The 26183-nt window shown below is 36.5% G+C and overlaps 1 protein-coding gene across 2 annotated transcripts in view; it reads left to right on the forward strand.

The window, feature by feature from the left end:
* The window catches only part of FAF1 (Fas associated factor 1), a 511731-nt gene that overhangs the window by 451699 nt on the left and 33849 nt on the right, over positions 1–26183 (forward strand). For both annotated transcript variants that reach the window (XM_019018242.3, XM_055348410.2), the window contains exons 16-18: positions 9240–9320; positions 10381–10458; positions 25675–25890. In XM_019018242.3, the coding sequence (XP_018873787.1) occupies positions 9240–9320; positions 10381–10458; positions 25675–25890 (375 nt within the window). The remainder of the gene's footprint in view (positions 1–9239; positions 9321–10380; positions 10459–25674; positions 25891–26183) is intronic.

Genomic DNA, 26183 nt, shown 5'->3' on the forward strand with positions numbered 1-26183 from the left:
TTTGCATTTAGTAGTAGAATTATAGTTTTATTGAGGGAACATAATATACAGAGATTTTATTGTTGCTTACTATTCAAAAATATTTCTTACTATATCATGATAATTCACTAGAATAAATATTAGATAGCATTTCCCTGGTCAAGAAATGTTTTATAACTCTTAAGTCTACTGTTAGATGAACAGCTTATAATTGTAGTAATAATATTTGTCTTCTACATACCTCACATTTAATTTTTAACTTTGATTTTTAATTTTTTTATTTTTACTTTTATGGATACATAATAGTTGTACATATTTATGGGGTACACATGATGCTTTAACATAGGCACACTCAATATCATTTTCAATTGTCTTTAGGAGAAAATAAGTTTAAAATTTTGATGAAGTCCACTTTAAATATTTTTTCTTTTATGTATCATGCTTTTGGGTCATATTTGCCTAACCTAAGGTCACTATTTTCTCCTATGTTTCCTTTGTAAGTATTATAGCTTTAGACTTCACATTTGGTCATGATCCACTTCAGTTAAATTTTGTATATAGTGTGATGTATGTATTAAAGTTATTTTTTTCAGAGTCAGGAAGAGATGGATATCCAGTAGTTCTAGTGCTATTTGTTTAAAAGGTTTTCCTTTTTCCACTGCATTGCCTCTGCACCTTTGTCAAACGTATGTGTTGATCATATATGCATAGGTCTATATCTGGACTTTATTTTTTTTCCATTTGTTTTTTTCTGTCTTTACAACAGTACCATACAGAATACTATTACTTCAGCTTTGTAATAAATCTTGAAATCAAGTAGTATAAGTCCTCTAATTTAGTTATTTTATTTTTTTCCATAATTCTTTTGGCTATTGTAGGTCCTGTGCATTTCCACATGAATTTTACAATCAGCTTACCAAAAAAATTTTTGGTGGTATTTTGATTGGAATTATGTTGAATCTGTAGATAATTTGGAGAGAATTGACATAAAAATATTGATTTGTCTAATCCACAAGAATGACTTATTTATCTCTCCATTTATTTATGTCTTTAATTTCTCTCAGCAGTGTTTTATGATGTTCGACATACAGATTGTTTGCATCTTTTGTCAAATCTATCCCCAAGTATTTCATATATTTTATGCTATTATAAATGATATTTTTAAACTGTAAGTTCTGAGTATTTGTTGCCAGTATATAGAAATATAGGCTGGTCCAAATGCAGTGGTGTTTACAACTAATTGACCACAACCAGTAACAAATTTCTTTGTTCTTTCTCCACTCCCACTGCGTCACTTGACTAGAAAAAAGAAAGAAAGAAAGAAGGGAGGAAGAGGAGGGAAGGGGAGGGGGTTGCTTGTTATTTATTTTATATTCTGCAACCTTACTAAACTCACTTACTAGTTATAATAGCTTTTTGGTAGAATCCATAGAATTTTCCACATTTCTAATCATTTTATCTGTGGATAAAGAGAGTTCTACTTTTCATTGTAGATGCCTTTTATTAATTTTTCTTGCCTTATCAGATTTGAAAATCAATCAGTGTAATTTATGATATAATCATCTCAGTGGATGCAGAGACAGCATCAGACAAAAGCTAATCTATTCCTGATAAGAATTTCCAGTAAAATAGGAATCGAGTAAAATGTCCTTAGCCTGATAAAGAGGGCATCTATTTAAAAAAAAACAAAACAAAACAAAAAAACACCCTACAGCTAACACCTTACCTACCGGGGAAAGATCAAATGTTTTCCTGCTAAGATCAGGAAAAAGGGAGGGATATCTGTTCATATCACTTCTATTCACCATTGAATTGGCAGTTCTAGCCAGTCTAATAAGCAATAACTCCCCATTCTCCTTCCCCTCAGACTCTGGCAACCTCTAATCTACTTTCTGTCTCTAGGAGTTTGCCTATTCTAGGTACCTCATGTAAGTGGAAACACAATGTTGATCCTTTCACATTTGAAGCACAATGTCCTTAAGGTCCATCTATGTTGTAGTATATATAAGAATTAAAATTCTTTTTATAGCTAAATAATATTCCACTGTAGGTATATACCATATTTTGTGTATCCATTCATCTGTTGAACAGTTGGATTATTTCCACCTTTTGGCTATTGTAAATAATGCTACTATGAACATGCATGTATTGGCCATTTATACATCTTCTCTGGAAAATGTCTATTCAAGTCCTTTGACTTTTTTCTTTTTTTTTTTTTTTGAGACAGAGGTTCGCTCTGTCGCCCATGCTGGAGTGCAGTGGCACGATCTCGGTTCACTGCAACCTCCGCCTCCCGAGTTCAAGCAATTCTTCTGCCTCAGCCTCCTGAGTAGCTGGGATTATAGGCATGCGCCCCCACACCCAGGTAATTTTTGTATTTTTAGTGGAGATGGGGTTTCACCATATTTGTCAGGCTGGTCTCGAACTCCTGACCTCAGGTGATCCACCCACCGTGGCCTCCCAAAGTGCTGGGATTACAGTTGTCCCAGCCTTTGACCATTTTTTAATTAGCTTGTTTAGTTTCTTTGTTGTTTAGTTGTCGGAGTTAATTATATATTCTGGATAGTAATCCTTTATCAGACATCACGTGCAAATATTTTCTTCCATTCTGTGGATTATCTTTCCACTCTCTTGAGTGAAAAAGGTTTAATTTTGATGAAGTGTAATTTCTCTGTTTTTTTCTTTTTATGCTTTCAATGACGTACTAAAGAAATCATTGCCTAATCCATGGTCATGAAGATTTTCACCTATGTTTTTATCTAAGAATGATATGGTTTTAGCTCTTAAATTTGAGTCTCTGATTCATTTTAAGCTTTTTTTTTAATATGAGGTATGATGAGGGTCCAGCTTTATTCTTTTGCATGTGGATATCCAGCTTTCCTAACATCATTTGTTGAGGAGACTGTTCTTTCCTCATTGAATGGTCTTGCCACCCTTGTTGAAGATCAATCCAACATATATGTGAGGATTTCTTTCTGGGCTTTCTGTTCTATTTCATTTTTCTATATGTCTATCATTATGCCACTACCACGGTTTCAATTACTGTAGCTTTATAGTAAGTTTTGAAATCAGGAAAAGTGAGTCTTTCAACTTTGTTACTTTTGAAGATTTTTCAAAATTAGGGGTCCCTTGAGATTCTGTATGAATTTTATGATGGGTTTTTCTGTTTCTGTAAAAAATGGCATTGAGATACAGTCAATTGTTTCTTAAAGAGTTTTGAGGCCGGGCGCGGTGACACACACCTGTAATCCCAGCACTTTGGGAGGCCGAGGCAGGTGGATCACGAGGCCAGGAGTTCAAGACCAGCCTGGCCAAGATGGTGAAACCCCATCTCTACTAAAAATACAAAATATTAGCCGGGCATGGTGGCACACACCTGTAATCCCAGCTACTCCAGAGGCTGAGACAGAGAATTGCTTAAACCTGGAGGGGTGGAGGTTGCAATGAGCCAAGATCACACCACTGCACTCCAGCCTGGGTGACAGAGTGAGACTCCATCTCAAAAAAAAAAAAAAAAAAAGAGTTTTGAATAATAACGTCTATTAATTTACCTATGAAGCTCCCATTTCTAGTTTTGTTTATTCCCTTGTCTAGACACAAAGCCATTCCTTTATGGTATCCTTTTCCTTTTACCTGAAAGACTTCCTTTAACTTTTACTGTAATACATATACTATTGATGAATTTTTTCAGGTTTTATATGTTTGAAAAGTATTTTACCTTCAGTTTTGAAAAATATTTTCACTGGGTATAGAATTCTGGGGTTGATGGTTGTTTTTGTTTTTTGTTTTCTTTCAGTACTTTAGAGATGTTGCCCAATTGTCTTCTCAGTTGCACTGTTTCTGATGAAAAGTCGGCTGTCATTGTTTCCTGTACATATTATGTCTTTTCTTTTCTCCAGCTGCTTTTCAGATTTTTTTTTTATTATTAACTTTAAGCAATTTGGTTATGATGTGCCTTGGTGTAGTTTCTTCATATTTCTTTTGCTTAATGTTTGTTAAGATTCTTGAATCAGTGGCTTTCTCCTTTTCATCAAATTTGAAAAAATTTCAATGATTATTTCTTAAAGTAACTTTTCTTCCCCTCACCCCCACACCTCATTCCCAGACTCCAACTTCACTTACATTAGGCTGCAAAAGTTATCCCAGAGATAACTTTTTTTTTTTTTTTGAGATGGAGTTTGACTCTTGTTGCCCAGACTGGAGTACAATGGTGCAATCTCAGCTCACTGCAACCTCTGCCTCCCAGGTTCAAGCAATTATCCTGCCTCAGCCTCCCAAGGAGCTGGGATTACGGGCATGTGCCACCATGCCTGGCTGATTTTTTTGTATTTAGTAGACATGTTTCACCATGTAGGTCAGGCTGGTCTCAGACTCCTGACTTCAGGTGATCCACCTGCCTTGGCCTCCCAGGTGCTGGGATTACAGGCATGAGCCACTGTGCTTGGTCCCCAGAGAGAACTTTTACACCTCCTCACCTTGCTTAAGTCCAAAATGAGATCTCTGATCACAGTGGGGCTTCTGGGTTATCAAGATGGATAACCTACCTTGTCAGGTTCTGAATTACTTCATCATTTACATCTCTCACTTTCAGTTTCCTCTTTATTTCTGGTACCTAGAAACTTCTCTTTCTTTATTTCTTTCTTTCTGACATGCTTAGTAATGCTTTTGAACATACTTGTTATGTTTTACCTACTATCTCTAAGTATTTATATTGAGAGAACTTCAGGTTATCTTGATCTGTATCTCTAGAGATAGATAGCAGGGCCATGTCTCTGATGACAAGGACCTATTGGTAGAGCAAGGAGCAGGGTATTCATTCTAACCTGGGCATTCAGAAAAACCAATAAGTGTTCTATGTGTGTATGCATTTGGTAAGTATTTGAAAAAAGTCTATAGCCACTTCAGTTTAATAATTTGGAATTTTGAATTAGTCTTTTAGGAGTTAACTGATGATTACTAATCTTTAACACTACTGAGGGTGTCATAATTTACATCTAAATTTCTTTTTTTTTTTTTTGGTTAAATTCTTACTGTGGGAACCATTTGGCAACTCATAAAATATTTTATTTTTAATAGTCATCATTTTCAGTGAATTGTAATAAAATTCAATGGCTATTGTCTCGGAGATAGAGGACTATGCTGAACTACGTAGTGTGCCACAGTGGGGAAGAAACAGGCTTTATGGTGAGAATGACTATGTTTAAATTCTGATTCTGATACAGATCAGAACTACAGTAAAATATCATCTCACCTCAGTTAAAATGGCTTTTATCCCAAAAGGGAATAACAAATGCTGGAGAGGATGTGGAGAAAAGGGAACCCTTGTACACTGTTATTGGGAATGTAAATTAGTACAATCACCATGGAGAACAGTGTAGAGGTTCCTTTAAAAACTAAAAATAGAGCTACCATATGATCCAGCAATCCCACTGCTGGGTATATACCCAAAAGGAGGGAAATCAGTATATCAAAGAGATATCTGTACTAACATATTTGTTGCAGCATTGTTCACAGTAGCCAAGATTTGGAAGCAACCTAAATGTCCATCAATAGGCAAATGGATAAAGAAAACATGGTACATGTACACAAGAGTACTATTCAGCTACAAAAAAGAATTAGATCCTGTGATTTGCAACAACATGGATGGAACTGGAGGCCATTATGTTAAGTGAAATCAGTGAGGCACAGAACTACAAACGTCACATGTTCTCACTTAACTTGTAGAATGTAAAAATCAAAACAATTAAACACATGGAGATAGAGAGTAGAAGGATGATTACCAGAGGCTAGGGAGGGCAGTGGGGTGTGGGGGAAGGTGGAGTGGTTAATAGGTACAAAAAATATGGAAAGAGTGAATAATACTGGCCTTTGATAGCACAACAGGATGACTATAGTAAAAATCATTGTACATTTAAAAATAACACAAAGATTATAACTGGATTGTTTGTAACACAAAGGATAAATGCTTGAGGGGACGGACACCCCATTTTCCATGAAGTAATTAATACCCATTGCATGCCTCTATCAAAATATCTCCCATATCCCATAAATACGTAGACCTACTATGTAGTCAAAAAAATTTTTTTTAACTAAAAATAAGTAAATTATAATTCTAACACTTCTTAACAACTCATTATAATACTCAGGACAGAAAATATATTTAAATAAAAGTTACTAGACTGAAGAATACTTAGAGGCTTCTGAATTTCTGGTATATAACTGTTGAGCACTGATAATTCCATTTATTCATCCAATAAATATATACTTCAGATGCTTGTCATATGTAAGATAGTATGCTAGATGCTATAGGAAATACGAAGACATATGAAATAGAGTCTTTTACCCCTGGGAGTGTACAGCTCAGATAGGGACCAGTGAGACAAATACACAAATGAGTGTAGCACAGCGCAATATGAGAGCAGTGACAAGTATGTTACGAAGAAAGCTGCCTACTGGGGCTATTACTTACTTCTGAGCAATCCAGCTTCTCACTTTGGTGTGGCAAGGAGTGTTTGAATAACAAGTAGCCCAAGCCGTAGCCTAGGCAACACGTAAGACCTGTTTCTGAATCTCATAATCCAGTTGTTCTACCTCCACCCAATCAATGTGTAAAAATTTCTAGTTACTTTGATGTGTCCTCTTAGATTTAGCAAAGGGAACCTCTACAAGGACAGTATTTGTAGAACACAAGAGAAGTTCCAGAGGCACATCTACAGGTTATGAGAACAAATTTATACATGAAGTGTTAACCACAATACCTGGGATTTTCTAAAAAATCTGATAATATAGAATAATATGGGGGAAACACATAAGCAGTTTTCTCTCTCAAAATTGGAGATGACTCTGAAGAGGACAGTTGGAGAGGCAAGTATAAAATCTGAGGAACAGATAAGAAGAAATGATAACCATTCACCAACAACTACCAAACATACAAGAAGCTATGACCATGATAAATTTGGGAAAATTCATCCTGAGCCACATGCCCAAGCCAGCCCATCTGTCAGGATGGTCAGGGAGAGCTGTGAGTAAGGGAAAGAACACACAACAGGTGCCAAGATCCCCGTATTTGATGGCCTTTCATATCTGCTACAGTCTGTTTTACAACAGAGCTGTTTACCCTCTTTTATTATAAACCGTATTTGTGATCAAAGGGCTTCCAGCTGTGATTGCTTTTAGAAGGTCCGTTTTTTATGTGTACATAGTGGCATAACAAGTCATTCCTGCCCAGCCAGTCAATTTCAGGCTCAGATTGGACCAGCCATTTTGTGGATGAGCTATGTCTTTTTCTTTAATTTTTGCTGTAGACAATAAGTATTTTATGCCTGGAAAGATAATTTATTTAACATATGCTTATTAAACACCTCCCAAAACTAGGCAGTATGTGGAATACAGAGATATATAATATACACAAGTTCCCTGCCTTTGTGGAGCTTACAGTGTCATGGGGTAGTTTAGCATTAAATAAATAATTATGTGATAATTAATTACAATTATGGTAAGTGCTTTAAAGGGAAAGTACAGAATGTTGTGAGAAACTAATTTGAAAGGGTGAAGTCAGGAAAGTAAGGTCAAATTAAAATTTTAAACATCTTGTGCATTTCCCCCATTTAAAATATAGAAAGGTAAGATTACTCTCATAGTTGGTTGATTACATTCAAGAGATATCTAAATTTGAAAAGATAGACTTATCCACGGAGGCATAGGATTCTTAGGAGTTTAATCCTTGGCTAGGTGTGGTGGCTCATGCCTGTAATCCTAGCACTTTGGAAGGCCAAGGCAGGCAGATCACTTGAGGTCAGGAGTTTGAGACCAGCCTGGCTAATATGGTGAAACCCCATCTCTACTAAAAATACAAAAATTAGCTGGGCGTGATGTCGGGTGCGTGTAATCCCAGCTACTCGGGAGGCTGAGGCAGGAGAATCACTTGAACCCAGGAGGCTGAAGGTGCAGTGAGTGGAGATCGTACCACTGCCCTCCAGCCTGGGTGACAGAGCAAGACTCCCCCTCAAAAAAAAAAAAAAAAAAAGAAGTTTAATCCTTTAATCGATGACTGAGAGGGTAGACATTATCAGGTTTAACATGGTTTTTCATATTTTGTAGTATAACAATTACCTTCAGGCCAGCAACATCTAATTCTTTCTAATTTTTATTTGAAAGATTAGGAAGCAATGAAATGTTCCTATTCATACCAGAGCTTTTAGGAATTAGTTGAATTATTGGAACTAGAAGATGTATTAGGCTTCAGGAATAAGGCCAGTCTTGATTAGGTATCTCACCTAAGAGAATGCTGAGCATATATTCAGCCTTGAGTAAGCATATATTGGGGAGACAAAAAAGTGAGAAATTAACTATATGAAATTTCCAGTTTTATAGGTCACAAATATTGGTGGCTTTATATGGTTCTGCCTAATAAATAAATGACTAAAAAGGGAACCTACACTCTAGTGTAGACAGGTGTGGGTATTTATTATTAAAGCTAAGTATATGTATATTGGCTATACTTCTGAATATAACAAATGGGAAATTCTGTTCATGAATTAACTTTTAATTTTAAATGAATTCGTGATTTAAATATGGGCAGATGGTATAATCATTTCAGAAGCTAAAAATATTCTAAGAGATTTTCAACTTAGATAACTTTTGTTATTCACACTTCATGAGTGTGAATGTAATGGGGAAATACTAAATTGGTAACCAGAGCTTTAGTGGTGTGGTGTGGTGTGGCATGGAATGAGGTTAACCAGAGTATTTTGCTTTTGGCCTCTTTCTACACTGACCCAGGGATTACTTCCTAGTCTTTGTTCTCCCTCCCAGTCCTCAGTTCCAATACTGACAGTCTCCAAGTTTATCTCAGAAAAATCAGGAGAAAAGGAGAAGAGAACTAATAATGAAAATGAACTAAGTGCCAGGTCCTTTGCTAGATAGTTTGTATATTATTGCACTTAATTCTCACAGTGACCCTATAAGACAAATATTATTTCTGTTTTGCAAGTGAGGAAACTGAGACCTGGAGAAGTTAAATAACTTCTACAAGGTCACACAGTTTGTAGAGTTAGGATTCAAACATTCTTATTTCCACTATGTACCATGCTGCTCATCTTATTGTTTGTTTGCTTATTTATGTCCTATACACTTTAAAAGTCTCTTATTTAATTATAAGTTCATATAGGAATAAAAAAGGGATTACCATTAGTTTTTTTTCTCTTTTTTTCGAAAAAAAAAGTAATATGTCAAAAAATATTTGAATCTTTTTCTTTAAGGATGAACGTGAAGCCAGAGAAAATGTGAAGAGAGAGCAAGATGAGGCCTATCGCCTTTCACTTGAGGCTGACAGGGCAAAGGTAGGCTTGGTCAAGTACTTCTGGGATAAAGAACTCAATTGTTCATTATTTAAATGCCAACTTTTATCACTTTGATCCCTAAAAATACTGGGTTTGCAATAGAGAAAGCTAGATTTAGTTAACAGAAAGAATATAATCCTATCCATGGTTATTAAAGCATGGTTCATTTTGACAAAATAAAGTTTGTTTCATGAAAAATGAGAACAAAGATGAACCTAGTATCTATCTCATTTGTTTCTTAGTTGGTCTATGATAGAAACCAGCAATTTTTGGAAAGCTCTTTAGGTGATTCTCATGTGCAGTCAGGGTTGGGAACTATTGATTTATTGAATACTTCTTAAGCACCTGCTTCTGTGTTGAGCTTTGAAGGAGAGAGAAGTGAATAGGCCACAGTTTCTGCTCTCAAAAGAAGTTTCACAGTGTGGTAGAGTTGATTAAGTAAAGAACACAAGTAGCTGTAACATAAGCCAAGAATCCTAAATGTCCTAAGGGAAGCACTGAGTTCTGTGAGAGTTCAGTGAGTAGGAGTTTCAGTGGAAATTTTTTTCCAGGTTTTTTTTTGGAGAGCCAGGGAGTGGGACTGTACTGGGAATGTTTCAAAGAAGAGATGGTATATGTGAACTGGACAGAGAAAGAGCAGTAGGAGGGAAGAGGAAACAGTATAAGCTAGCATCAAGGGTCCAGAATGCATGGAGGATGGATAGAGGCTGATTAAATAGCTTTAGATTTGGGTACAGGGTAGATAGAAAAGGTCAGAAAGGAAGACCAAAGGATGTCCTGAAGGATCTTGAATGCCACTTTACCCAGAGCTATCAAAGGTATTTGAATAGGAACCTAACATTATCAGAGACCTATGCTTTGTTTTTGCTTTCATTTCCATTCTTGTTCTAGAAAGAAACATTTCCGTTACCACAATATACCCCTGAGTCATGTTGACAATGAGCCTTTGAATGTCACATACTCTTTCTTTCCTCTTTTCTTTTTTCTCTTTCCTTATTTCTCTCTTTCTTTGTAAACAAGTATGTGTTAAGTGCTTGTTCCTTTTCTGTTTTATCAACAGAGGGAAGCTCACGAGAGAGAGATGGCAGAACAGTTTCGTTTGGAGCAGATTCGCAAAGAACAAGAAGAGGAACGTGAGGTGGGACATAATTTTAAGAAAAGTTATTCAGAAGCTGGGTTGTATTTCCACTGTATTTGATACTGAAGCTGTTAATATTTCTTTCTTTCTTTCTTTCTTTCTTTCTTTCTTTCTTTCTTTCTTTCTTTCTTTCTTCTTTCTTTCTTTCTTTCTTTTGAGATAGAGTCTTCGCTCTGTCACCCAGGCTGGACTGCAGTGGCACCATCTGGGCTCACTGTAGCACCATCTGGGCTCACTGTAGCACCATCTCGGCTCATTGTAGCCTCCACCTCCCAGGTTCAAGTGATTCTCCTGCCTCAGCCTCCCAAGTAGCTGGGTTGACAGGTGCACACCACCATGCCTGGCTAATTTTTGTATTTTTAGTAGAGACAGGGTTTCACCATGTTGGCCATGCTGGTCTCGAACTCCTGACCTGAAGTGATCCACCTGCCTTGGCCTTCCAAAGTGCTGGCATTACAGGCGTGAGCCACCGCACCCAGCTGCAAAACTGTTAATATTTCTTACAACTTATTTCTCTCTACTTTTCCTAGACTCATTTTAGTATGGAAGACCTAACGTTTCCTTAATTATTCCTGATCTGTTGTATGGAACTCTTAGAAAACTTGATCTTGTACTAGATTCATGATTTTCTATAATCTTTGCCTTTTGTTGCCAACAAATATTTGTTGGCAAATATTTCTCATCCTTCCTGGATATTGTTTCACCCTAAGAATAGAAAGATTGTATCTCTTCTCCCTTCCACAGTCTTCACTTTACCCACCAAAAGATACTGTGAGTTACTTTTGTAACATCTTGCATTGAGCCAGCAAATATGGGAAATTCATTTAGCTTCATTGATTTTTTTCCATGAGTTCATGTCATGTCCATAGCAATATAGAGGATTTTTCATTCACTCATTTTGCAAACATTTTTGAGATATGTACTATGCGCTCCAAATCTGTTAGGGAACAGTGATGCAGACATGGATGCTGCCCTCCAGGAGTTCCTACTCTTATAAAAATAGAATTATAATACTATATGTAAACGTTATTATAGAGGTATGCCTAAGGTGCAGTAGGCACAAACAGAATGGGGGTCAAATGACTTCCTAGGCTGGCTTCATGGAAAAGAACATTCAGAACTTTTTTTCAGATGTAGGATTAATGGCAAGATTCACTTATAAAAAGAGGAAGCCATCTAGCAAGCAATGGAAAGGCCTGAAGGGCCCTAACTGGGGTTGAGGAAAACTCTGTTAGTTATTACTCTCAGTCAAAGTATGCCACCACTTTCGCTTGTTTAACAAATGTTTTTTGAAGAAGACCTGTGCTGAGCACTGCCGGGGAAACAAAGGATAATAAAACGTTTTCTGCCTATAAGAAGATATTACATCTTAGAGGGAAGATACAGCCTGTCTAGGAGTAACAGCAAATCAAGAAAAAATGTGCTAAATGACATAGAAATAAAAGCAAAATACTTAGAGAGTTCAAGGCCAAAGGAAAAATCTTTTACAGCTGAGATAATCAGACAATGTACAGATGAAGTAATATTTGAGTCAGGTCTTAAAAGATACGTGAAACTTAACTGTTTGGAAATCAAAGTTTATTCATGTCAAAACTCTTGTGAGTATCTATCACATATATACAAGATATTATGCCTGACAAACCCTAGTCTGCACTCTGAGGACTGTCAATAATGGAAGGTAGAAAATATTTTGTTGAATGTCTTCTGTGTATTAAATAGTCTGCTAGCTGCTTTACGTATGCTTATCAATTAACCATTAAAACAAGCTACAAGGTTAGAGATTTATCTTTATAAGTGAAAAAAACTGAAGTTCATTGAGGAGTTACACATACGAAAATGAGAACAGCTGAGATTCTCATCCAGGACCTTATGACTATAAAGCTCTTTCTCATACTCCATTCCAGTACAAAGCCCTATATCATTGTGTCCACAGGAGTCATATATGCCAAGTTTCACAAAAGTTTAGGTAAGGGAGAAATTAGTCACTATCCTTTTAGGCTATTTTAAGAAATATAGTTTAGGATTCTTGCTCCTTTATGCTGTCGTTCACACATGCACACACTCTCTCGCTCTGTGTGTGTTTGTGTGTGTATTAGTGTATCGTCAACCATACTGGCTTGCTAAAATGTCAAGGGTACACAATTAACTCAATGTTCTGGATCTAAAGCTTGGCAGCGTATGTAATTTCATCTGATGATTTATCTAATTTACCATGAGCTGAAACTTTCTTTCTTTCTAAATGTAGATAAAGCCCATCATCTTACAGAAGACCCTATAAACATAATTCAGTATATGTATTCCAGCTGTTAACATGTGAGAGGTTGGAGTACAGTGGGGGAGAGGACAGGCCATATTTTGCACCTAGTCATTACTTAAACTTTTCTATTGATATGCTCCCATAAAATGCAAGTTTGGATAATACTATGCACTCTATTCTCCCTTAACCAAATGTCACAAAGGCTCTTATAAATCCCACCATTAAGAAACGGTTTGTTTTCATTTAGTCCAATCTTATCCAAACTTATTTGCCCCTTTTTTAAATGGAACAACAATTAACATATTATGGCACCCTAGTGTATCACAAACCACTGTTTGGGAAAAGCTGGTATTGTGCAACCTCTGAAGAAACTGAGACCCAGAAAGATTATATGGTTTACCTATGGTCACCAAACTGGTTGAACACCTAATCTGGATCAGAAGCCGGGTCACCTGACTTTTCACAGCAACACTACCTGTCTTCTAACTGGAAATCCTAACCCATATAATTACATTGAGAAACAAGAGTGGTTTTATTGTTTTGATTATCTTCAATATTCTAAGATCCTTTAGAAAAAAGAAGTATTGAACAGTAAAATCACCTTGGTTGCAGGGAAATTCCTTAATGGTTAGCCTCATTTTGCTGTGTGATAACTGTTGGAGTGAAATCAAACATCTAGAAAAGTATATTGATCTGGTCATTGGCCCTAATAAGGAGAAAGGCTGTAAGACTATTCTGAAGGAAAAACCACAGCAAAGATCTCCCCTGTTTTATTAATTTATATATGTACTTATTCTTTCCAAAATCAGTTTCAAGAAACTTACATGAATACATGCAATTCAAAGGGATTAAGAAAGAATAGATATAGAAATAAAGGAAAAGGACAAAGGAAGATAATGCCAAAGATAAGACTAACATGTTGACAACAGATAATCTAGCACAAGCACCAAATCCATGTGATAGGGTGCTGTACATTTGTTCCATAAAATCTGTTCTATACTTATCTTGGGCCAAAACAAAGGAAAATATGATAGTTTACAAGTTTTACTTTGTGCGTAACATCAGATCTAAAGGCTAGTTTCTCAGAATTTTTCCACATTTTCTAGCACTGAGATTTTAGAGCAACGTTTCCTATATTCCTGTTGAAGAGGAAGCTGTGCAATGTAGTGAATACTAACCCCAACTATATCTAATAGCTACTGTGACAATGGCAAGTTATGTATGACAGCTCCTTAAAACTTTTTAAATGTAATTCTAAATCATAAGGCTAAAGTACAATATAGTAAAATCATCCCTGCAAAGGCCCAAATACTACATTTTTTCTGATTAAGGGATGGACTTTATAGTAACTAGAGAAATGCGTGAAATATATATACTCCAAGAAAGCCTTCCTGAGTACTGCCTTTTTCTACTGAGTTTTTGGTAAGCAGAGAAATTTTCAGCTAAGGTTTTTGAGTCTCAGATCTTTTATTCACTCAATATTTAGCAAATATTTAGTTAATCTCCTTCTGTGTGCAAATTATTAAATCAGGTGCTGTGGACATTATGCTGTAGGTGCGAGGCATAGTCCAGCCCTCAAGGAGCTTACTGTCTAATGCAAGAGGGTACACAAATGCAAAATCACTACAGGAAAAGGTACCATACATTATAAAAACCACTAAAATAGCACAGGATGTTTATTTGGAGGAAGCTGATATCTAACTAGGAAGGCAACAAGAAAGACTTCACGGTACGCCTGTAGAGATGTGAATTTAAAAAAAAAAAAGACTTCACAGACTTTGATGGTTAAAGATGAAGTAGAAGAGCATTTTGTCTGGACTAATGAATAGATGAATGGATGGTTGGATGGACACCAAAGGGAAGTGCAAGAGTTGAGTAGTCATGAACAAAAGGGGAACGGCACAGGGCTTGCTCAGGGAACAGTAAATGAACAAACTTAGAACACAGTCGAATTATTAGAACTATGGCTAAAAGGCCTGAATTTTGGCGAATCATGGGTGAAGTAGAATAGATACTAAGCTATTCCCTTTTGCTGATGGTTCTCTAGAAAGAAAAGTTAATTTTTGCCTGTCTACCCAAACTGTTTCCTTTTATGCCTTCGTGCCACCTTAAGTAGAAAATATTAAGTAATATTAATGACTACTAAGTGGGAAAACAGAAGAACATGGAATTAGAAACCTTGGCACTTCCTCTTCAGTTTTCTGTTTCACCTCACAACCACTCTACAAAATTGGCAATATGGTTTGACTCTGTGTCCCTACTCAAATCTAATATCAAATTGTAATCCCCACATGTTGAAGGAAGGGCCTGCTGGAAAGTGATTGGATCATGGGAGCGCCGTTTCCCCTTGCTGTTCTCATGATGGAGTTCTCACAAGATCTGATGGATTAAAAATGTGGCACTTCCTCCGTTGTTCTCTCTCTCTCTCCCCTGCCACCATGTGAAGAAGGGCTTTGCTTCCCCTTCGCCTTCCACCACGATTGTAAGTTTCTTGAGGCCTCTCAGTCATCCTTCCTGTTAAGCCTGTGAGTCAATTAAACCTCTTTTCTTAATAAATTACCCAGTCTCAGGTCGTTTTTTTGGTTTTTTGGTTTTTTTTTTTTTTTTTTTTTTTTTGAGACAGTCTCGCTCTGTTGTCCAGGCTGGGGTGCAGTGGTGCAGTAGCACAATCTCGGCTCACTGCAATCTCTGCCTCCTGGGTTCAAGTGATTCCCCTGCCCCAGCCTCCTGAGTAGCTGGGACTTACAGGCACCTGCCACCACGCCCGGCTAATTTTTTATATTTTTGGTAGAGATGGGGTTTCACCGTGTTAGCCAGGATGGTCTTGATCTCCTGACCTCCTGATCTGCCTGCCTTGGCCTCCCACAGTGCTGGGATTACAGGCGTGAGCCACCGCACCCAGCCTCAGGTAGTTCTTTATAGCAGTGTGCAAACAGACTAATATAATTGGTAAGGATGATATTATTATTACTGTTTTACAGAGGATGAAAGTAAGATCATAGCAGGATTTAAAAACCTATTTTTGGCCAAACACAGTGGCACATACCTGTAATCCCAGCTACTTGGGAGGCCGAGGTGGGAGGATCAGTTGAGCCTAGGAGTTCAAGGCCAGCCAGAGCAACATGGCAAGACCCTATCTCTATTTAAAATAATAATAATAATAATAATTTCTTTTTTTTATTATACTTTAAGTTCTAGGGTACATGTGCACAACATGCAGGTTTGTTACACATGTATACATGTGCCATGTTGGTGTGCTGCACCCATTAACTCGTCATTTACATTAGGTATATCTCCTAATGCTATCCCTCCTCCCTCCCCCCACCCCACGACAGGCCCCGGTGTGTGATGTTCCCCTTCCTGTGTCCAAGTGTTCTCATTGTTCAATTCCCACCTATCAGTGAGAACATGTGGTGTTTGGTTAAAAAAAACAATAGTTTTAAAAAGATATTTTTAAGCCTACTTTTAAATTTTTACCTAACGTATAAGCCTGATAAAAGCAGAACCAGAGCTTCTATCCAGTATTCATTCTACTTATTAATCCAAATTCAAAGAATGAAGGTGGGACCATAAATTGGTTATTAAGGTAAAACTGCTCTTTATAATTTGTATTTTTATCTTATGTAAGTTGCTTTTGTCCACACTGGGCCATAATAATAATCATCTCTGTCATCATCATCATTGGCATTATCACCACTATTGCACAATTAATATGTGCTAAACTCAGTGGTGATCACTTTATAGGCATTAATTATTTATTGAATTTTTACAATTCAATAAGGTAGGTGCCAATACATAAATATACCTTATTATAATTATGGAGACTATATATATATGTATATCCACTATTTCTTCAGTACTTTCAGTTTGAAGTGTTCCGTTGTTCTCATGAACCATTAAAATAGTCCAGAAATTCTAGCTTCGTGGTGTCCAAATCACAGCCTACAGACTGTTCTTTATATCCAGAAGCAAGCAAAAATCATCTGTTTGAATTTTGATTTAGGAAATATGATCATTTGCCTTACTTACTTTATCCAGAAATGAGGTCATAGTAGTAGAGTAGTAAGCTATCCATACTCTCCAGGTTGCCAGGAGCAGAGATTGACTGCAGAATCGGGTCAAATCAACTGTCTCTATATGGGATCCATTCTACTCCTTTGGTGATCTCATCCAGTATTATGACTATTATATTGACTATATTATATGACTATATTATATTGTCTATATGTTTGACTCCCAGATTTATATTTCCGGCTCCTCCCTTTCCCTGAACTCCAGACTTGAATATCTAACTGCTGGCCCATCATGTCTACTTAGATGTCTCATATACATCAGAAACTTAATATGTTTTAAATTGCACAACTGATCCTACCCTCCCCACCCAAACCTGCTCTTTCTGCAGTCTTCCCTATCTCAGTAAACGGAAAATCTTTCCAGTTGTTAGAGCCAGAAACCTTGGAATTATCCTTGACTTCTCTCGTTTACATCCATATTTAATGAGTAAATCCTGTGGGCTCTGCAAATATACGCAGAACTTAAATGTTTAACTCCACCAGTATCACCCTCATCTAAGCCACCATTGTCTGTTATCTGGATTACTTTAGTAGCCTCCCAACTTGATTCCACATCTCCATTTTTGCCTTTCCTATAGTCTTAATAAATCCTTTAAAAATCATTTGTCACATCATGTCACTTCAAAAACTTACAGTGGCTTACATCTCAAAATAAAACCTGAATTCTTACAGTAATTCTAATCAAATATCTACAAGATTTTCTATAGAGATTGATAAACTGATTCTTAAATTTATATGAAAAAGCAATAGAACTGGAATAGTCTAAACAATTTTGAAAAAGAAAACAAAGTTGGATGTTACTAGAGTGCAGGACTTACTATAATCAAGACATAGTGGTATTTACAAAAAAAATGGACCCATGAATCAGTGGAGTCCAGAAATAGACCCACACATATATGGTCAACTGATTTTCAACAGAGATACAAAGGCAATTCAATGGGGAAAGGATAGTCTTTTCAACACATGATGCTGCAACAATTGAATATTTATATCCAAAAAAAATCCCATAGAAAACCAGTTTTAAAACGCTTCAATTCATATATTGCATCACAAGCAAAAATTAACTCAAAATGGGTAATAGACCTAAATGTAAAATCTAAAACTATTCAAGTCCCAGAAGAAAACATAGGAGAAAATCTTCATGACCTTGGGTCAGGCAAAGATTTCTTAGATCTGACATCAAAGACACAACCTATAAAATAACAAATATGTAAATTAGACTTTATCAAAATTAGAAACTTCTACTATTTGTAAAATACTGCCAGGAAATTGAAAAAACAAGCCACAGACAAGGGGAAAATCATATATCTGATGTCCAGAATACAAAAAGAACTCTCAAAACTCAATAATAAGAAAGCAACCCAAGTATTAAAATGAGCAAAATATTTGAAAGACACTTCATCAAAGAAAATATACAGAAGTCAAATAAGTGCATCAAAATATGCTCAACATTTTTAGCCATTAGGGAGATACAAATTAAAACCACAATATATGTACACCTTTTAGAAGACTTTTTAAAAGAAAAAGGGACAATACCAAGTACTGGCAAAGATGAGGAGCAACTGAACTCTTACACATTAATGACGGGAATGCTAAATAGTACATCCAACTTTGGAAATTAGCTTGAAACTTTCTTCTAAAGTTAAACATGCATATACCATATGACCTGGCAGTCACACTCCTAGGTATGTATTTACACAAGTGAAATGAAAGTAACAGTAAACTGCTTCACATAAAGCAGTTCACATTCATACAAAAATATGTATGAAAATGTTTTTGGCAGCTTTATTTGTAGTCATCTAAACCTGGAAACAGCTCAGGTGTCCCTCAACTGGAGAAGGGGTCATCAAACTGTATGTGTATCTATACAATGGAATACTACTCAGCAATAAATAGGAATAAACTACTGATATATTCAACAACATGGATGAATCTCAAATATATTATGCTAAGTGAAGGAAGTCATTTATGTAACATTTATGGCTACATTTATATAACGTTCTGGAAAACACAAAACTAGGATCAGAATAAAGATTAGAGGTTAGGAGCTAGGGATGAAGAAATTTGAACGGGGAGAGAGGTAATAGAACTCTTCTTTGTTGATGATGGTACTTATGCAAATATATGCATTTGTCAAAACTTACAGAACTGTACATTTAAAAGGATAGAGTTTGCTGTATATAAATTATACCTTAATTTTAAAATAGGAAAATAATTATTAATTGTCCTTCCCAAAGCCATATATGATCTAATCACCCCTCTCCTTTGTTTCCACTGTAACTTTAACTCCTACCCCTCTCCCCTTGCTCATTCCGTTCCCGCCACATTGGCTGCCTTGCTATTCTTCAATCAAGCCAGGCACCCGGGCCTTGCTACTTACTGTGACTCCTGCCTATAATATACTTCTTTTAGATCTAAATATCCATGTGGAACCCTCTTTCCTTTAGACCTTTGCTTACTGAGGTTTACAGTATTTAAAATTTTACCCCTCCCCCCACCTTCTACCAGCATTCCCTGCACTCCCTCCATAGCACTCAGCACTTTGTGAAAAATGATATAGTCTTGTATCACCTAAGGATGGGAAAATGTGTCATTGGCAATTCCGTTGATGTGCAAACATCCTAGACTTTACTTACACAAACATAGATAGTATAGCCTGCTACACACCTAGGCTATTATATGGTATAACCTGTTGCTCCTAGGCTGCAAAGCTGTACAGCATGTTACTGTATTGAATACTGCAGGCAACTGTAATACAATGGTAAGTGTTTGTATATCTAAATGTAGAAAAGGTACAATAAAAATGATAAAAAGGTACAGTACAAAGGATAAAAAATGTTGCACCTGTGTAGGGTACTTACCATGAATGAAGCTTGCAAGACTGAAGTTGCTTTGGGTGACTCAGTGAGCAAGTGGTGAGTGAATATGAAGGCCTAGGACATTACACTACAGCGGACTTTATAATCACTGTACACTTAGGCCACGCTAGGTTTACTTTTTTTCTTTTTTCAGCAATGAATAAACTTTAGCTTACTATAACTTTTTTACTTTATGTAAACTTAATTTTTTTAACTTTCTGATTATTTTGTAATAGCTTAAAACACACATTGTACAGCTGTCCAAAATTTTTCTTTCTTTATATCCTTATTCTATAAGTTTTTATCTATTAAAAATTTTTCCTTCTTTTTAAACTTTTTATTAAAAACTAAGATACATGCACATTGGGCTAGGCCTGCACAAGGTCTAGATCATCAATATCATTGTCTTCCATATTCACATCTTGTCCACTGGAAAGTCTTTGGGGCAGTAACACACACGGAGCGGTCATCTCTTATTATAACAATGCTTTCTTCTGGAATACCTTCTGAAGGACCTGCCTGGGGCTCTTTTATGGTTAACTTTTCTAAAAAATACGTAGAAGGAGTATACCTTAAAATAACAAATAAAAGTATAGTGCACTAAATACTAGGCAATAGGAATTTTTCAGCTCCGTTATAATCTTACGAGACCTCCATGGTTTATACAGTCCATCGTTGACTGAAAAGTCCCTATGTGGCACATACTATCTTTTCTTATGTGTGTCTTTGTTGTCTTTATCCCTACCCTACTAGAATGTAGGCTCCATTTAGGCAGAATTTTTTATCTATTTTGTTCACTGCTATTTTGCCATCATTTAGAACAATGCCTGACTTATAGAAGATGCTCAGTAAGAATTCATGGAATTAATGAATGTTAGCTTTAGCCTATTTAACACTGTGCCTCAGCCAGCTATAAACCGTTATTTGTACATACTCATAGAAACCTAGAGGTTTTTTTGTGTGTATATATTTATGTATACATCTGTGTGTATAAGTAAATTAAGGCAGTCTTTGATTCTTATTGTAAGAGACTGTTGTAAGTGTGTATTATTCTTTCTGTTTAAAAAATGTAACCGTGTAGTGACAGTCTTTTGTGGGTATCTATTTTCACTGCCTAATTTCACTTCAAAAAATAGCCCCATTTCTCATCCCTCAGATATGCTTTAAATACTCACATATTTTTAGTAGAAAAAAAAAGTACCAGATCAGTTCATATTTCTAACTTATACCAGGTTTCCTTGTTTTATTACAAACCAAAAATAATGCAAATAAACTATATTTGTTGAGCAAATCAAACTGAAGTTTAACACTGGTGTTAACCATGACTCGTTTGAGTGTAGGTGTCCTTTATGTTGTTGTTTTACAACAGTGTTTGCTTACAGGAGGCCCTTGCTCTTAGCCAGTATGTTTGAAACTGAACTACTGATGTATTTTTGTTATTTTTTTGGCAGTAGAACTGTTGGGTATTCAAATCTCAAGGTTGCTGATTTACATCGTATCTCTTCATTGTTTTCCACGTTGGTCCATTGGTGTGGGATGTATGAGGTCTGTTTTCTTTCTGGGGAAAAGCTCTGGAGACTGTATACATTGAGGAGCAGACATTGTCTGTATAATGAATGAAGTAATGAGCTACTGTTGTTTATTCTTCTGTAATATAATTGGTTGAATTCAGACAATAATGTAGCATCTGTTATACTATGCAGGGAAATGTCAAAACAGAAAGCAAGCAGACAGGTGGATTAAAGGGAGAAAAGGAGGGAAAACCAAGAAATATCACATTAAGTTCTGATTTAAAGTAGGTGAAAAGGAATAATCATAACAAAAATGATAACACCAACAGCTGTCATATGTTGATCACAGTATTACATATAGCATGAGGATCAATGCTCAGCACTTGTCACTGAGTGCTGACCAAGTGTCAGCATTTGCTAAGTGGCGTCAGGGGCAGCACCAAGATGGCTGATTAGAAGCAGAGTCTCCCATCAAAAAGAACCATAATTAGCATGTGAATCCTGCACCAGCAACCAAGTATTCAGGTTCTCTCATCAGAACTGACTAGGCAGCTGGCGTGATCCAGAGAGGAAGGTAGAGCAGTGTGGTGTGGCGGCCCACCTAAAAACATGCTGCATCTTATAGAAGGATGCTGTGAGGAAGATGTTATCGGCTCTATTCCTATGAGGAAACTGAAATTCATAAAGACTGTCATTTGCCTAATTCCCAGGATTTGAATGCATGTCTGTCATACCCCAAAACCTATGTTTCTAATGTTAACATTTCCTATGTTAACATTGCATTTAATTAAAATTTTTTAAACTGCACTGTCAGAAGTCAGAATACTGACTTTAAGGGGAGGTAGTTCCCAGGAAAGGGTATGCTTCTGAGATACTTGATCAGGGTTCTAGTTTTACAGATATGTTGACTTTGAAACTTTATCAAGTTGTACACTTAAGATTTGTGCACTTTTTCATATGTATGTTATACTTTAATAAAAACTTTAAAACAATTACAAAATACATGATTTTGAACAGAAAGGATAAAGCTTTATACAATACAACACTGACTCAAATTTTGAAAAAAGTTTCAAATATATAAAATATGCCTGAAAAATTAAGGAAGAGTATCTGGGTGATGAAAAAGTTTTGGAAATAAATAGTAGTGATGGTTGTACAACATTGTGAATTTACTTAATGCCACTGAATTGTACACTTAACAATGGTTAAAATATTTTAAAAATTAGTGGATATAAACAATGATGGTGATGGCTATCTTGATGGTGAATCTACAGATTAGTTTTAATGTTTTACTTTTAATCTATTTTTTCAATGAATTTATATTACTTTTGTAATTGGGAAAAATGTTTTATAATCTCAAAGATATGGTTGTAAAGAACCACCATTGTGGCCAGGCGCAGTGGTTCACACCTGTAATCCCAGCACTTTGGGAGACCTAGGTGGATGGATCACTTGAGGTCAGGAGTTTGAGACCATCCTGGCCAACATGGCGAAGCCCCATCTCTACTAAAATACAAAAATTAGCCAGGTGTGCTGGCACGCACCTGTAATCCCAGCTACTCGGGAGGCTGAGGTGGGAGAATCGCTTGAACCTGGGAGACGGAGGTTGCAGAGAGCCGAGATTGCGCCATCACACTCCAGCCCGGGCGACAGAGTGAGACTCCATCTCAAAAAAAAAAAAAAAAAAAGAACCACCACTGTAACTGAGAAATAGATGATCCCATTAACAGTTTAGAAAATGTATATAACTCGGCCGGGCGCGGTGGCTCACGCCTGTAATCCCAGCACTTTGGGAGGCCGAGGCAGGTGGATCACGAGGTCAGGAGATCGAGACCATCCTGGCTAACACAGTGAAACCCTGTCTCTACTAAAAATACTAAAAATTAGCCGGGCGTGGTGGCGGGCGCCTGTAGTCCCAGCTACTCGGGAGGCTGAGGCAGGAGAATGGCGTGAACCCAGGAGGCGGAGCTTGCAGTGAGCCGAGATCGCGCCACTGCACTCCAGCCTGGGCGACAGAGCGAGACTCCGTCTCAAAAAAAAAAAAAAAGAAAAAAAAAAAAAAAAGAAAATGTATATAACTCTAATCCACAGAGGTTTATACTTACAAGCAACTCATGGTTTCCCTTTAAGGGACACATGTGGAAAATTAATCTGAACAGTTAATGCAAGGAGGAGTCATACCTCAGAGAAAGGAGAAGATGTTTAATTCTTAGTTACTAGAAGTAGAGGCTATGAGATTCATATTCTTCTAGCATTTATTGAACACATGGTATGAGCCTACAATCATACTAAGCACTTTTACAGATATTATTTCAGTTAGCATGTTAGTTTATTCCTTCTCTTCCAAGTGCATATTGAGCATCTACTTTGTGCTATGCACTGTGTTTGGAATAAGAAGTAATACATGCTCCCATGCCATTATGGAGCTTGCAGGCTAGTAAGAAGGCCAGGCATTAAATAAATAACTATGGTACTAAATAGTGAATGCTGTAATTGACATATCAACTAGCATTTAATTTTGATATACACAGATGTTAATCCATTCACTGGGTTACTAATATAAGATAATGTTACTAAAATAGTTTAATATTTGGAAATACTCAGCTGAAACTCATTGCTGTCGCAGAACACCAATATCAGGTAAACTGCTACTCATGCTATCAGAAAAAAGGGCAAAAGTGACTGAAAAAAAAGCAAAAATATATTTTTAACTGTATTTCTTATGTCTCCATTTCTGGGCATCAATTTCCCCATATAAAAAATGAGAGTATTGGGCTGTTTGACAAATGCAGCCGCTTCCAGATCTGATATTCTGTGTAGATCTCTTCATTATAAGAAAAGCAGCTATCACTGAAGCCTATTATGTGTCAGATGCCATACTGAAAATTTTATATATATATGGTCTATATAATTCCCATCTCTGTAATCCCCTATAAGGTAGGTGGTTATTCAGTGCCTCCAGAAGGAAAGTAACCTCAGTCATAGGCTAGACTAGCTTTGTCTATACATTGCAGAAATTTTGAATGATTTAAAAAAAATAGTTCAGTATTAGAACCAACCAAATTCACCTGCATGACACACATTACCTAATTTCTTATCCATACTTGTGTCTGAGCAAACTTTTTCTGTTGGTTATTTTAAACATTTTTTAACAGATAATTTGCATAGGTCAAAATACAAAGGCATATGCAGAAAACACCAGATGTCACCTCTTCCACCTTGTTTCCCCTACCCTCTGTAGGTTACCATTTTTGTTTCTTTTTATTTGTGTAAATTTATTACCTCCAAAGAACCAGCTTATAAGCTGACTAGTTATATATTTCTTTTTTTTCTAAATTATTTCTTTATACTGTTATTCTCAGCTTTCCTTCCACTTATTTTATTGTTTTTTTCACTAGCTTTTAAATTTTTTTATTACCAGACACTGATAATTTAGCTTTTAAAATCTAATTCTTAATTCACTTATTTTTATTCTTTAATTTATAATGGCATACGAATGTTAAGGCTGAATTTCATCAGAGCACTGCTTTAGATGAATTTCATGGATTCTAACATGAAGTCTTTCTCAGGGTTCTAGACAAAAAAGGTTTTAGTGATTTTTATAGATTCCAATGTTGTTAGGGACCTCAGAGACAATCTCCTTCTAATGGAATGTCACAAATGTGAAACAATGTAATACTAAAACCTGGATTCAAGCCCACGCTAGCCATGAGACCTTCCAACAGTTTGCTTCACCTGCTTAAGTCAAATGAAGGGTTTGGTCCATCTGTAGGTCCAGAAATCAACCACTAAGATTTGGCCAAATCCCATAGCGAGTTAGTGGCAAAGCCAGAACTAGGACTGTGGTCTCCTTCTGCCAATAAACCTGATATTTGAAGTTCTTTCCATTTTTTAAAACTTTTCTCTTATTGTGGCAAAATATATATACAGTAACTTGCCATTCTTAAGTATACAATTCAGTGGCATTGGTTGTATTCACAGTATTGTCCAACCACCACCACTATTTCCAAAATGTTTCATCACCCTAAACAGAATTTCCTCATTCCATTTTGACATAAACATAATAATCCAGTATTCTACAAACTCTGCAGTTACTTCTACTTGTATTTCTCAAATATAAATATATCTCTGTTTGTGTGTGTCTTTTCTGAATGCATCTAATAGCTTTAATTCATACCCTAGAAAGGTATCAGTTGGGTATTTGATATGAATGTCTTTGATCACAAATATCTGAGCCCTTCAGTTAAAAAAATGCCTTTTCTGTGTAGTTTCCTATATATTTAATAATATGTGTCATCAAGGTGGAATTTATTTTAATTACTTGCCTATTGGACTAATATTAAGAAAATGAAAAATACATTATTCTATTGTTCAAGCATTTGGCTTGGCTAATAAATGGGGCAGTGACTTTTCAATGAATTTCTAGAAAACAGCAGCTTTTTTTCTGGTCTTTTCCTCCCCACTCTCCGTAGTCCAGTCCTTCTCACATTTTAACACCTGGTTTTTGCTCTCCCTAGGCCATCCGGCTGTCCTTAGAGCAAGCCCTGCCTCCTGAGCCAAAGGAAGAAAATGCTGAGCCTGTGAGCAAACTGCGGATCCGGACCCCCAGTGGCGAGTTCTTGGAGCGGCGTTTCCTGGCCAGCAACAAGCTCCAGATTGTCTTTGATTTTGTAGCTTCCAAAGGATTTCCATGGGATGAGTACAAGTTACTGAGCACCTTTCCTAGGAGAGACGTAAGTTCCCATACCTATCTCCGGAAGTATATCCAGGTGGGAGATGTGCCGTCATTAAAGCTGAACAAAGTAGTTCAAGAAAAGTCCCATGGTGCAGGCAACTACAAGACAAACAGGAGTCCTTCTTTGTTCTGCACACCATTCTCTCCTTAGCTTTTGGAGAAAGTATGGCTTCCCAGGCCAGCAGATATGTACCCAGTAGCCTATGTAAGAAATTAGGTACTAGATCTTCCTTCCTAGCTGTTTTCCCTATTCCAGCATTCCAGTCTTTGCTGATGTCTCATCTGTATTCC

Source organism: Gorilla gorilla, chromosome 1, assembly GCF_029281585.2.
Source record: "Gorilla gorilla gorilla isolate KB3781 chromosome 1, NHGRI_mGorGor1-v2.1_pri, whole genome shotgun sequence".
NCBI classification, from domain to species: domain Eukaryota; kingdom Metazoa; phylum Chordata; class Mammalia; order Primates; family Hominidae; genus Gorilla; species Gorilla gorilla.